Below are 15,654 nucleotides of genomic sequence, written 5' to 3' on the forward strand. Positions count from 1 at the left end.
GTTATATCAATTTATATTTTATCAATGTAAATATAAAATATTTAATTTAATAAAAACAATTATTATTTTATTATAATAAAGAAAACAATGAATAATAATTTCTTTTGTCAATAACTAATGATGAAGAAAAACATTTTAAAGTTAAACCAACGACTTCCCATGCTTCTTTCTTCATCCAATTTGTTTTTGTGCTTTCAATTTCTCAAATCTGTGTTTCTCATCTCTTTGTTTTCAGTTTTCACATTTTCTTCTGTTCTGTCTCTCAATTAAGGAAAAAGAAAAACACAAAAAAAAACTGCAAACTTTCTGGTTTTCACAGATAGAAAGAGAGAGGTAGTAATTTCCACTTCGCAAAAGAAACAGCGCAGAAGATAGTTCAGTGAAGGTATGTTTTGAGGAATTGCTATATTTTTTAATCTTTTTGTTGAATGCCATTTATTAGCCTTCACAATTTTCTATTACCTGCACTATATCAACTCTTTTCATCTCTTACAGCTCTCTCTAGCTCTATTTACTTTCTCGTATTCACAGACAAAAAGAGAGAGAGGTCAGTTCAAGAGTCATATTTTAGCTGCTTCAATAATATCTTTGGTTTAGACTTTAGAACAATAATAACAGGTTCTTAATTGCTAGCTTCCATTCGATTTTTTACTACAAATACTGATTTTATTTGTTACAATTGCTGATCTTCTTACTAATAACCAAAGTTTTTGTTCAACCTCAATTAGACTATCAACAAAAATGGCCGAATCTGTTGCCTCTGCTGCTGTCCAAAATGTGACAAATCAGGCAATGACATACGCATCACACTATGTCCGTTACTTTTTCTGTTATGGAGAGATTGTTCAAGATTTCACGAATCAACGAAAAACACTTGAATCGAAGATACAGAGGGTGGAAATTTGTGTCGAAGGGGCTGAAAGGCAAAATGAAGTCATCTATAAGGACGTTGAGAACTGGCTTACAAGGGCTAAGAACGAACTGAAAGAAACCCAGAACTTGCAAGATGAAATAGATCGCGTCAAGTGTTACAAATGGTGTCCTAAATGGGGCTGGCGATATTTCTTAAAGTAAGAAACTGGCAGAGAAGATTCCTATTATCTCTAAACTTTTAGAGACTTCTAACTTTGCACAGGTGGGCTATCGTGGTTCTCTCCAAGGAATAGAGTTCATCACATCCACTGATTTCATGTACTCTGAATCTTCAAAATCAGCTTTGAACCAGATCATGGAGGCTATAAAAGTTGTCAACATGATCGGACTGCACGGAATGCCAGGAGTTGGTAAAACAACTTTAGCAAAAGAAGTTGGGAAGCATGCTCGAGAGCAAAAACTCTTCGATAAAGTTGTGATGTTTACCATGTCCCAAAATCCAGACATCAACAAAATTCAACATAAAGTTGCAGCGGTGTTTGATTTAAAATTTCGAACAGATATCGAAGACACAAGAGCAGAAGAGCTATTCAGGTGTATGCAACGCGTGAACAAAATCCTCGTAATTGTCGACGACCTCTGGGAAGAACTCAAATTGGAGACTATCGGAATTCCATTCGGTGATGACCACAAGGGTTGTAAAATTCTTCTGACTACACGTCAACAACAGGTCTGCAGTAAAATCAAGTGTCAGAAGGAAATTCAACTTGGCATCTTATCGAAAGACGAAGCATGGGTTTTATTTCGAGATCAAGCGGGTTTAGAAGATGACTGTTCCATCTTGAATGAGGTAGCCAAAGAGGTTGCTGGTGAATGTAAGGGATTGCCTCTTGCAATTGTTACCGTGGCAAAAGCTCTGAAAGATAGGAGTTTAGATGAGTGGAGAGACGCAAATCAGAGATTCAAGGACTCAACGCATTTGTATGATGAAGTCCTCGGGGGTGTCCTCGAGCCTCTTAAGCTTAGCTACGATTACTTGAAGAAAGGCAATAACCAAATGACGGGAAATCACATCCACATGTGTTTCTTACTGTGTTCCCTTTTTCCTGAAGATTATGAAATCCTTCTTGAGTTATTGATTATTTGTGGAATTGGACTGGGATTGTTCCCTAATGTTTACTCGATTGAAGATAAAAGGAAGAGAATTGTTGAAGCACTAAAAAAACTCCAAAAATCTGGCTTGTTATTGGAAACTGATGGTGCAGATACGATAAGAATGCATGATGTGGTTCGAGATTTTGCTCATTCGCTAACATTAAAGGGAGAAAATAGGTTCATGGTAAAAAATAAGTTGAAAGAATGGCCTGATATGGTTGAAAGTTTTGAATATTATACTGCAATCGCTTTATGGGATTGTAGTAGTAACATAAAAAATTTTCCTGAAAAAGTGGAATTTTCAAAGCTCAAGACTTTGTTTCTTCATGGAGAGGAGGATGATTTACTTGTGGTTTCCAGTACATTTTTTGAGGAAATGAAAGCCCTCCAAGTTCTACTTCTCGTAAATGTCAATTTCTCACTGAAAGGATTCCATTTCTTACCAAATCTTAAAACTTTGTTGTGTACTGAATGCAAGGTGGAAAACTTCTCATCATCATTGATAAATATGAGAAGACTAGAGATTCTTGTATTGACTGAGACTGAGATTGATGAGATAAGTGAAGAATTAGTGAAATTGTCTACACTGAAATATTTACGTCTTTCTGGTGTTAAAGCAACAATGAAAATCCCGCCCAAGTTGGTATCAAGGTAAGAGTGCATCAGATTTAATTATCTTTTTTTTATCATATTCGTATTTTGTTTGACATCATTTATTTTCCTCTTAATTACTTTAATAGTCGAGGGCAATAAATATTAAAAAAATAGCTTAATAAATTGAGGCATAATATAAAATTTAGACCTTAACATTTACATCATTTATCAATTTAGTCTTTGCTCGGTTTTTAGTTAAATTTGGTTCTGAATATTTTAAAAAGAGTCGATTTTGAGCATCAATCATTTAAAAAATTTTGAATTGTTTTTTTTAACAGAAATACTAACTAAAATGTTTAAATTTTTAAACATGAAAGCCGTTATGACAATCCATATTTACTTCACGCTATATTTTTTTAAAAAAAATTATGATTTTTTTAATTGTATGAATTTCAAATTTTTTATTTTTTGAATATTTTTATAAATTTTAAATTATATGTTAACTTGACATATATTAGATAAAAATATTGTAGTTATAGAGTTGATATATATATGAATATCATTCTATCATTTAATAAAATAAATAAATATTGGAAGAGTTATAAATAAAAATAAATTTATTTAAATATTATAATAATTATTTTTAATAATAAATTTAAAAATACATGATTTAGGGATTTAAGATTCTCTAATGATAATTATGGAAAACTCTAATAAATGTATTAATTAATTAAGTAATGGCAGTAAGATACGATAATGATGCATTTTAACATGTAGGTAGTATTTTCTATATTAAAACTCAAATCTTTTTTTACAAGACTAACCTAAAATTTATTAATATTTCATATATTCATCCAGAATTTTTAAAAAAGTTATTACTTTTTAAAAACATTTTTAATTTGAAAAAAGACTAATTAAAAATGACTTTAGTTTTAGTAATAATAAAAATAATTAATATTCTATTTTATTAAAAAATTTATTGAACAATTGATTTAGAAGTTTTAATGGAAAATATGTTGTTCAGTATTTATTAAAATTTTATTTAAAAAAACTTCAATTCAATCTAACTTTAACAAAATTTTATACACAATTAATCAAAGTTTAATTTAATAAAAAGAGGAACTTTTTTGGTAATAAAAATAAAAATATTTAATTTTACTAAAAAAACAATAATTTAAATTTATTTGATCAATTTAAAAGTAAAAATATTAATATTTAACTTAATAAAAACAATCAATTAAGAAATTCGAGTTTAACTTAATAAATGGTAATAGTAATATATCATATTAATATTTTAATCAATTAAGGAATTTTAAGAGAAATATATTCTATATAACAAGCATGAGATAAATAAACGATTTAAGGATTTAAGATTATGATCTTCAAGACCTCTTTCTTAATATTTCATATTCACTCCAGAATTTTAAAAAACTTTTTAAAAAGATTTGCATGTAGCTCTAATTTTCAAGTCACATAATCATACACTTGTTTAAATCCAACTTTGTTCAAAATTATATGTTTTTTTATCTTTCCGCATAATAAATGAAAATTTGTTTTTTTAAACATACACACAAAAAAAATAACTCACATGATATTTTTATTTTTAAGCCCCCAACAAATGTGTATTGTGACTGTGTCACATTAATAATATATATATATTTTTTTATGAATATAACAGGTTGATGTCATTGCAAGAGTTACATGTGACAAGTAACAACAATATCAACTTATTGGAGCTGAATTCATTATCTCGTTTAACTGCACTATCACTGTACTTTTCTACTAATCAATTTTCTCAAGAAGATTTTGTGTTCCCTAAACTACAAAGGTACGACATAGATGTAGGTGGGTCCACTTTTAGCGTTAGGGAGGCGCTAACCATTAGAAGATTGAGAATTGAAAATTTCTCTTCATTGAGTGCATTTAAAATTTTATTTTGCAGTGTGGGAAAGTTGAAGTTGAATAACGTTAGTGGACTGAAGAACATTGTGCCAAGCATAGGAAAAAAGGCACTAAATGAGTTGACTTTTCTGAAGCTTAATTCTTGCAACGATATGGAATTTTTGACTGATTTAACAAGAGATCAAGGGTCAACTGTTGTATTTTCTAATTTGGTGAAATTAAAAATACAAAGCTTGCTTTCTTTGAAAGGGTTGTGCTATGGTCTTTCTCCATCCCATCCTGCAATTGCAAGCTTCACAAGACTAACGGTTGTGACAATTGAATCTTGCCCTAAACTGAAAACAATCTTCGCACCTTGCCTTGCTCAGAGTATGTTGTGTATAGAAGAACTCTACATAAGCAGCTGCGATGAAGTAGAGCAAGTAATTGGTTTTGCCCAGGAAGAAGAAATTACTAAGGTAGAGATGCCTATTCTCCCCAATCATTTTGTTAATCTAGCTTACTATTTTTACTTTTTGATAGCATTTTTTTATAGGGATGAAAACAATACGAGAGAACTAAAGATCAATATGAATTCCATCTTTTGTCTAATTTATAATTAGGTTTTAATATTTTTATAATATTGTTGCAGACCCATTTACCCGGTGGCCCACTACCCGTTACAAGCCCAATTACAAAATAAACCAAACCCATCTAAAACCTAACCCAAAACCCGAGCCCAATTCCCCCCTAAAAACCCAACTAGGGTTTCAGAAAAATGAAACCCTAGCCGAACCTAGCGCCGCATCCATCCCTCTGCCATTTGCCTTGTCCCATCGCCACCCACCGTGCCTAGCTTCATCAACACCTGCAAAATGGCAGAAAAAGTCGGAGCACACAGTAGATAGTGCAAAGAATACAACTAAAAAATACAATGTAAATTGGATATAAAAGCAAAACAATATCTCTGTACATTTGGAAGGGACAGCGTTTTTTGAATCCAAAAAAGAAAAACAGATCAAAAGGTTGACTCCAATTTATTCTTCTCTGTTCTTGTTTCTTATTTACTTTACTCTTTATTTATTGTTTATTTTTATTTTTTGTTTATTTTTTTCGCATTCGTTCAACAAAGAAAAATGAATTAAAAGGGAGAGGAGAAAATACCTTACCGCTTCGACGGGCTGGTGTCGGAACCCCACCCTTGCCGTCGTTGGATTCGAGCCGAAAGGGGCATCTCATCCCTTTTCCTTTTGGTCTTGCGGCTGAGAAGGCTTAGCCTTCGGGGACGCAGCAAAGTTGGGAGGCTTAGAGGCCTTTCTCGCGCAACTCCGGCCATTGGCCATGGAGGCGGAGATGGCGGCCTGAGCCTAAGGGGTCGAGAGAGATATAGGGAGGAGAGCACTCGGGCTCTCAGTTCTCCTTTTTTTGTTTCTTTTGTTGTTTTCTTGATTGCTCAGAAAATGAAATGGAGGCTGCCCGATTAGGGTTCTTCTTGGCCCTTGCTTGATGTGTGAAACGACGCCGTTTGAAGTCTGATCAGTGGCTCCAAAAAGGCGTCGTATTGAGCTCTGACCCGCGCGGTGACCCGACCCAGGGGAAGGATCCGCGTGTTTTCTTTAAATGGGATATTTGCGCGCGCAGTCCCTCCGACTTTGTAGCGCGTTGCGATCTGGTCCTATTTCGCTATTTCCTATTTTTCAATGTAGCCCCAGAATTCTGTCTTTGTTCTAATTTGACCCTATGCTGCGCTGCGTTTTGGGGCTTCGGGGCATTTACCATTTTGGTCCCCCCTTTTTCGCGCATATTGCATCTTGATCCTTTATTCTGTTTTATTTTTGATTTCAGCCCTGAGGTTTCGTTCCCGTTTTGAATTAGTCCTATTATTATTATTATTACTGTTATTATTATTACCTATTTATTTATATTGATTTTATTTAAACTTCCGGTACATATATATATATATATATATTTTTATATTTTACAACTTATGTACCTATATATATATATATCTATATACACATTTTCATTTTCATGAATACATACATATTTATATATAATCTTTATAGTCTAAAATACACCCTTTTATATTTTTTAAATCCGCATATACATACACATTTTCAATATATTTTTAGTATGTATATAAATTAACGTATTTATTTGTATACATATGTATATTTTCATTAGTTTTAAACTTTTGTTTGTACATATATACTTTTTCTTTTATTTTACAATATATATACACTTACTTTTTATATGTATTCCTTTATCTTCGTATTCCATAGTTTTATACACCTATATGCACATATTTTTACATATACGCATATTTATTTATCTTATATAAAATATACTATATATATTTTGTTAATTCATGTATACACATATCTTAGTTCATGTCTATATATATCTTTTATACTTAATTGTATTTGCTATTTATTTATTTCATTTTTGTTATTATTTTGAATGAATGATTTAACTTTATTCGCTTTTATTTTGTTATTTTGTATGTTGTAAGTTTGATCGTTCATATTGATTGCTATAGCTTGCATCGTTTTTATATTTTCATGTTCATTATGATTTTGCCATGCATAAATAATGTAATTTGCTTTCGCTATAATTTTGTGCTTTATTTTTACTCGATATAACAAAATTTATTTTTTTTAAATGGCATTTCGTGTTTGGATTCGAGAAAATCGTGCCCTAACTTACTGGGTTTCGATACTCTCGATAAATCTAAATGTACGAATCTTTCTAAACTCAAATTTTAGATGGCCTCGGGATAAAAAAATCATGTCCTAACTTACTGGTCACGATCTCATTTTTAAATCCGAGATGGCTAAAATATCTTTCAAATAAGCATTTTTCATTCGCGTGTCGAGAATTTGAGATATTGTATGCTAACTTACTGGATATGATTCTCTTTCTCGATTAACGTGAAATACATTCCTTTTCCAAAAATTTTCATTTTAATACAAGGATCGTATTTTTAGTTCTTTCAAGTTCCCAATTTTCGACATCAAGACATTAGATAATCAACTAGGTACCAATTTCTGGGCGTTACGAGGGTGCCAATCCTTCCTCGTACGTAACCGACTCCCGAACCCATTTTCTAAATTTCGTAGACCAAAACCGTTGTTTTAATAAAATCAAATTATTTATTAAAAACAACCCTTTTCCCAGGTGACCCAATCACACCTCAAAAAGGATTGGTGGCGACTCCCTTTTTCATTTTCAAAACCCAGGTCGACCCCGTTTTCCATAAAAAAACGGTGCCAACAAATATAATAACAAATATTTTACATTAATGAAAATATCTTAGACAATAATATTTTTAAATTTTTTAAAGAAAAACAATAAATTGAATCTATATGAATGAAGAACATCAATTAAACTAAACCGTTGTAACCTCTGGTTGTTCAAAAGCCATGCTACTTTTGTTCCAACTTATTATTTGTATACTAAAATAAATGAATGTTTTTATATTTTATCTTGTTATAACAGTGATTTATTGAATTTTAAAGTTGGATGTGTATTCGAGTTTAATATATAATAAAATGTATCTAACCAATTTGTAAGTCTTTCAGTTAATAGATATTCTATGTTGTTATAATTGTGATTTATTAAATTCTAAAGATAAATGTGTATTTTAATTAAATATATAGTTAATTTGTCTAATCAAGTCTTTCAATTAATAATTTATCTTTATATTGATATGCTTAGTTCTTTATAATATTAAAAATAAATAACTTATTAATATGTGTGTTTGAAATATGCAGAATGATTCTCATCTTTGTTATTGTCCAAAATTGAGAATTCTTGATATATACGGTTGCAGAAGTTTAAAATATGTTTGTGCAAACACTTCGACTCAAGAGCTTCAATCATTGGAATCTATCGCAATAAGTGATTGTCCTCAACTTATGCAAATCTTCAAGATGAAGCAAAATGAGAATAGGCAAGGTGTTGTGGTTCCTCAGGTACTTCTGTATTTTAAAGTTTTAAAGTTAACAAAAATTTGAAAAAAGTTAAACATAAACCTTTTATATAACAACTATTACAAAATATGTAAAAAGTTATAACAATTAAATAATAATTAAATGTTTTTAAAATTAGTACATCAAATTAATTTATAAATTTTATTATCAAATACTATAATATTCACGTATAAATATATATATAGATAGAAAAAATTAAAATAGAGAAATATTATATATTTATTTTCTATTGATGTTACACTTTAATATATTTATTTATATTTTATATTTATGTAATATGATAATGATTATTTAAATTATGTTTTATAAATGATATTCCTGAATTTCATTTAAAGAAATATATTTTGTAAAATATCAAAATATTTGCTTCATTCATGCAGAACCATTGCTGGCCAAAATTGAAAACTTTTCGGATATGGGGTTGCCAACTATTTTCATGCTTCATTGTACAAGCTCCACTCTTGGAGGTATTATTTAGATTATTTGCATTTTGTATATAGATTTTAATATTGTAGCAAACCAGGTAATTGATATGTTGCTTAATTTATGCGATAATTCATTGCCCTTTCATATTTAGTTTGTAAGTGAATTCCATTGTTCACTCTTTAAATAAAAATGAAAAATCAAGAAATGGTCTCTCATGTTGAAATAATTTGATTGAAAATTTAAAATATGCCCTTTAAAAAACCAAAGATACATGTAGCATTGAAATTGGAGAAAATAGGATTCACTGCTACTTGGAATATGTAAAATTCTGAACACTTGTGGGTAACATTTACTCTTGTGTGTTTTTATGACATTTATTGGCATTTTTGTGCATTTGCAGGACTTGTTTCTTATTAATGCGGGAATCATATGGAAAACTGATGTGCCTGTATTGAATGAAGATTGTATAGTAATTGGGAATCATGAAAATGTATTTCAAGTTCAAGGTGGGTACTCATTCTCAAGGATAAAAGAATTGGTCTTGATGAATTTATTTGAAATGCGGATTATATGGAACGATTTTGCTCAAGCTGTAACCCTTGAGAACCTTACAACACTAATTCTGAGAGATTGCAAGAAGTTAAGATATATATTTTCACCTACGATGGCTCGTAGTTTATCACATTTGACTAATATCACTGTTACAAATTGTGGAAATTTGAAAAGTCTCTTTCCCTTTGGATCTATTCCTGTTCTTCCAAAACTTGAATGTCTCAAAGTTAAAAGGAATTTTAAATTGGAACAAGTATTCGGATTAGAAGATGAACTGGAAGTGGTAGCTGAAGAGGAGATGAAATTTGATAAATTAAAAAAGTTATCACTTAAAGAACTACCGAGCCTCATTCACTTCGGTCCCAAAGGATATCATTCTGTATTGTCAGCATTGGAAGATTTGAAAGTAAGAGATTGTCCTAAGATGACTACTAGTTTCTCCATTGATTCACACGAATTTGTGCATTGCGAAACAAAAGTATAAATTCTGCAACCCTTTAATTTACAGGAATATTGCACATTAATTATTTTTTAATCAAATTAAAACAAACTATTTTCACATTAGCTCTTTTGCTTTTTTGCATATAACTATTGGTATAGGTTGATGTGATTTTTGTTGGGTTTAGAAAATGGAGTGAGGTGATTCTATAGTTGGTGGACTGAGTTATAGTTGGTGAAGTATAAAATAGATTTGAGCTAAGAGGCACTGGAGCCTATGCTTCCAACACTCACTAATGCGTAAGTCACCAATTTAGAATAGAGGACACAAGATTGAAAATGATAATAAAGTATAAATATGCATAAGAGAGGTCATACTTGAGTAGAGGTTAGGGCTTGGCATTTAATAAATTTAATATCTTTAAAGATAATTATAAATTAAATAGCATAGAGGTATAAAAAATATTATGGAAAATATAATAAATGACATATAATATAAAAATATATAATTAATTATAGAAGATGATAGTAAATTTTATTTAAAAAAAATAAGTTTTCTATATATACTTTTATAAATACCCTTATCTTTAAAATAGCTGATTAAAAAATATATTTATATTAAAAGTTATAATTTAAAAATGAACTTACAAGTAAATAACAATTATATGTTTTTAAAATTACTACATCAAATTATATTACAAATTTTTATTATCAAATACTATAATATTCGTATTGATGTTAAGCTTTAATATATTTATTTATATTTTAAATAATTCACGTATAAATATAAATAGAGAAATATTATATATTTATTTTCTATTGACGTTACGCTTTACCATATTTATTTATATTTTATATTAATGTAATGTAATAATGATTATTTTAAATATATTTTAGAAAATTATTGAATTAGTTTAGGCTATCATATTATTTATTGGATAATATATGTGAGATATTAAAACTAGTGTGCATATAAATATAATTGAAATCATTATACAATGGATTTATTTGAGTAATGGTTAGTTTTGACTAATAAATATTATTTGATGACAGGAATCTATGGCAAATTTAATTTCTTTGCAATTAGGGTCATTTCCAGAATTGAGCTGCATATGGAATGGATTGAATCATTGCATTAACCTCCATTATTTAAAGATTATTAAAATAACGAGATGTGGAAAACTTACATATCTCTTTTCGGAATTCACTGCTCAGACTTTGGAGCATTCCAAATTGCTTCTCTTTGGAACATTTAATCGAAGAAGTAGAAAACATGGATGAAATAGATGTTTCAATATTCTGGCCAAAATTGAAAACTGTCGACATAAGAAAATGTAAAAACTTGAAATATTTGTGTTCAAGTACATTGGCTAAAGGACTTCCCAACCTGGAATCTATCAAAATAGAAGATTGTCCTCGACTTATACAAGTCTTCAACGTGGAAAAAAATGAGGATGGATTTGGATTACAGGTACTTCATTTTTACTTTTTTGTTTGTTTGTTTTTAGACTCAAATCTTTTTTATGTTTTAAAAATCATTAATACTTCAACCTTATTTATCAATAAAATTGATTAATGTTTTGTTATTTATCAATTGTATGTTAATTTGTTGGAGACTAATATCTTTATTTAAAATTTCCCAAATAATATCATTGATTTTAAAGTTGAATGAGTATTTGAATTCAATCTCTTTCATCTGCTATTACCATGAATATTGTATTTTTATTTTTCTACAGTCATGATTAATGATTTTGAAGTGGTTAGAGTATCACAGTTTCAAAATATAATAAATACATCTCTTTCTAATTGGTAAAAGATTAATATATTTCTTTTTCATATGTTTTGAAAAAATATTCTTTAAATCTTAAATTATGTTTTATAAATGATATTCCTCAATTTTTTTAAAAAAATTATATATTTTGTATAACATCTAAATATGTAGTTCATTCATGCAGAATCATTGTTGGCCGCATTGAGAACTCTTCGGATAGTGAATTGCCAAATATTGAAATATGTGTTTACAAACACTTTATCTCATGGATTTCCATTTTTGATGTCTGTTTACCTAAAGAACTGCCCTCAACTACAAGCCTTCAGTCCGACAGAAGAAAGGGATGTGATTGGTGATCACATTCTACTTAATGTGCCAGATCTGCAAAATTTATCAGTGTCAAATTGTCCCCAATTCTCATGCTTCATTGTGAAAGCTGAGTTCATGAAGGTATTATTTAGATTGCTTGCATTTTGTATATAGATTTTGGCACCGTAGTAAACTAGTAAATCGATATATTGCTTAACTCATGCGATAATTCATTCTCCTTTTATACTTAGTTTGTAAATGAATTCTATTATTCACTCTTTAATAAAATCAAGCAATGGCCTCTCATGTTTAAATAGTTTTGATTGAAATTTTAGAGGTTTAAATTTTAAAAATATATACTTTAAAAAAAATCAAAGATACATGTAGCATTGAAATTACAAAAGTAGTATTATCTATTACTTGGAATATGTAAAATTATGAAGACACACGAGTAACACTTACTCAAGCGTGTTTTTTATGATATTTGTTGGGATTTCTATGTGTATGCAGGTATTGGTGCTTAGTAACGTGGGAAATAGCCGCCAATTATTGAACATTGATCTCCCTTTATTGAATGAAGATTGTATAGTAGTTGGGAATCATGAAGAAGTATTTCAAGTTCAAGGTAGGCGCTCATTCTTAAGGATAAAAAAATTGCACTTGAGGAATTTATTTGAAGTGCGGATTATATGGAAGGATGTTGGTCAAGTTGTAACCCTTGAGAATCTTACAACTCTAAAGTTGAGTGGTTGCAAGAAGCTAAGATATATATTTTCACCTACAACGGCCCGCAGTTTATCAAATTTGGTGGATCTTTTCATCGAGGGGTGTGAGGAAATAGAACAACTTATTTTAGCCAAGGATCAAGTATCTTCTTCATCATCAAATGGTGATATTGGCCTCCAACCTATAAGCTTTCCAAATTTGACGAAGATCACTATTACAAAATGTGAAAATTTGAAAAGTCTCTTTCCTTTTGGATCTGTTCCTGTTCTTCCAAGACTTGAAAGTCTCATAGTTAAAAGGAACTCTAAATTGGAACAAGTATTCAAATTAGAAGATGAAGTGGAAGTGGAAGCTGAAGAGGAGATGAATTTGATAAATTAGAATGGTTAACACTTGAAGAACTACCAAGTCTCATTCACTTCTGTCCCGAAGGATGTCATTTTGTATTACCAACACTGATAGAGTTGAAAGTAAGTGATTGCCCTAAGTTGACTACTGATTTCTTCATTAATTCACAAGAATTTGTGCATTGCAAAACAAAGGTATACATCTTGCAACCCTTTAATCCTACTTTATTTTGTGTAGTTATAACAATTACAACAAAATGCATAACATGCAAACTTTTTACTTAAATTACTTAACTGATTTTGTAAATTATTGGAAAATATCACTTTATAAAGTATATATATGTTTCTTATTTTTCCTTGATGACATGAGATTAAAATTTCAGTTATAAATTTTCTTTAATTATTTTTTTAGACACACTAATTGGTTGAGGAAGATGTGATTGAAGAGTCTGCCACTGTTTCAAATGCAACTTTCAACAAGAATATATGTTGGAGCCGTCGGGGGTTCAGTGAGAGTCAACTACCACACATTACATGAAAGAATGGATGATTTTAAGGCAGCTTTAAAAGCCAGGTTACATAAATCAATAGGTGGAGGCTTATGTTGTTCAAATTTTTTTGGCTAAGTTTCTGATATAATTTGTGTCTAACATGAGTTTTTTGACTTTTTTTAAGGTTTTTTTTTTATATATATTTAGAGGATCATGTATATCTATATCCAAATGGACATGAATGCAAAATGGAAAATGAAGATTCGGAGTATCATAAGTTCAATATATCAACTAAATGCAGGTAAAAATATGATTGTCGATTTCAATTTTTAGTTATTTTTTCTTTTCTAAATTTTCCTATATAATAATCAAATTTAAAGTGGTTCACTTGTGTTTATGTTTATTATTTTTGTTAAAAACAGGTGTGTTGATAATTGTGCTTCTAACTGGTATGAAGGCTTGCTTTAATTGAGTTGTAAAGCAAAATGATATATTGTCTCTTACTTCAAACTAATAACTTAGCTAGCTATAGTTATGTTGCAACTTTTATTGTATGTTTTTTTGCGTGTGAGTGAAAATTTCATTGCATCATGTATTTGTTTTTGTGTGTTAAACCATAACCAAAACCGGATAAATTTTATTTTGTGAAGTTTCCAAATGTGATTTTGTTAAAATATTGAAAGTTTATTAGTTTCAACTAAATAATAAATTTGGAGAAAACAGGGGTGTGAAGATATGTCTCTGTCTCTTGCAATCAACTACTTAGAGATGAGTAAGATTTTGGAAGGTTGCTATTTGTTTAGGAGCTTTCCAAACTACTTGCAACTGTTGCATATCCTTCAAATGTAGTTTCTCCAGACTTGAGACTAGGACAGTTCCCAATTGTTAAATACTCCATAGGCATTGACCTGTGTCTTCCATGTAAGTTAACTCCATTGCCTGGTTGACAGTCATTTCCAACTTTCGAGAGCCATAATTTATGTCAGATAGTTTAGTGTAGTTCAATGCTAGAACAGAATCTTACATAGAAAAGAAAAGGGTACCATTAAAAGAATACAATGCCTCAGATAATATACACGGTTTGAGTTAATCATAATTTATAACTGATACGCTAATTACATTTTCATCAGTTTCTTGCATGTCAAAAGAACATAAATTAGAACAAAAATACCTTAATTTGACCCCTCATCATGTCTTGAATAACAAAAGGTGCCAATAGGAGGCATTCTTCGACTTCTAACCTTTCCAAAGATAGCTGCATAATAACGGCAGACAGAAAGTGCTCAAGTTTCTTAGATTCTTAAATACCAGCAACTGTAGCTGCGGTAGAAAAATGTCATTGCCATCCATTTCTTTTGTAAGGCTGAAATTTATTTTTAGCTGAATACAATAAGAAATTTTGATTTCTCTCAGATGTGGAAAATCTGGGGCCATGGAGATTGGAAAGACATATTTCAGACTATCACAAGAAGAGATCTTGAGAGTTGTTAATTTCGGGAGGCATGGAGTGTAGGAATCAGAGTCTGTTGTGTCTATGATAACATGCTTCAATCCAGGGCAGACATGTATCTCAAGTGTTTCGAGTTGTAGAAGACCTTGAGCTAGCACTGGATAGAATACAGATGGCAGTTTAATGTAACTACCTATTGAGACAGACTTCAGACCTTGAAGGCTCACAAGATCAGTAGGCCCTTCCCATATGCACCTCAAATTTGACAAAAAAATTCATCTTATCCTGTTGAATACGTTGAAGATTATCCTGCTGAAATACCGCTTACAAAAGTCACTTCTAAACTTTTTACCATTGGAACTGTCGATACCATAGTAGCACAACCTTCTGCAGTGAACCTTTCTAATTTACGGAGAAACCCTTTCAGATTCTGACCAATACATAGCTCTTCAAAAGAAATCATTTCTTCCATGAACAATTCTGTCAAATTAAATAATGCAATAGTTGGAGCCTGCTTCTTTGTTGTATGAATGAGGCATTTCATGTCCCTAAAACATCTGAGCCGAAAAAAGTCAATTTACTTAAACCCCCATTGATCCAAGCTCGGAGCTACACCAACATTATCCAAATCAAGATATTCCATATTACA

At 30.3% G+C, this 15,654-nt stretch overlaps 1 protein-coding gene across 1 annotated transcript; it reads left to right on the forward strand.

Moving 5' to 3' along the window:
* Positions 1-741: 741 nt before the first annotated feature.
* Positions 742-13,098, forward strand: LOC107902129 (probable disease resistance protein At4g27220). The gene is made up of 9 exons (XM_016828356.2): positions 742-1,020; positions 1,136-2,679; positions 4,301-4,450; positions 4,565-4,982; positions 8,277-8,477; positions 9,322-9,879; positions 10,074-10,112; positions 11,983-12,132; positions 12,502-13,098. Exons 1-9 carry the CDS (start codon positions 742-744, stop codon positions 13,096-13,098), a joined length of 3,936 nt encoding a protein of 1,311 aa, XP_016683845.2.
* The last annotated feature ends 2,556 nt before the right edge of the window (positions 13,099-15,654 follow it).

This window comes from Gossypium hirsutum, chromosome A04 (genome assembly GCF_007990345.1).
Source record: "Gossypium hirsutum isolate 1008001.06 chromosome A04, Gossypium_hirsutum_v2.1, whole genome shotgun sequence".
Classification (NCBI taxonomy): domain Eukaryota; kingdom Viridiplantae; phylum Streptophyta; class Magnoliopsida; order Malvales; family Malvaceae; genus Gossypium; species Gossypium hirsutum.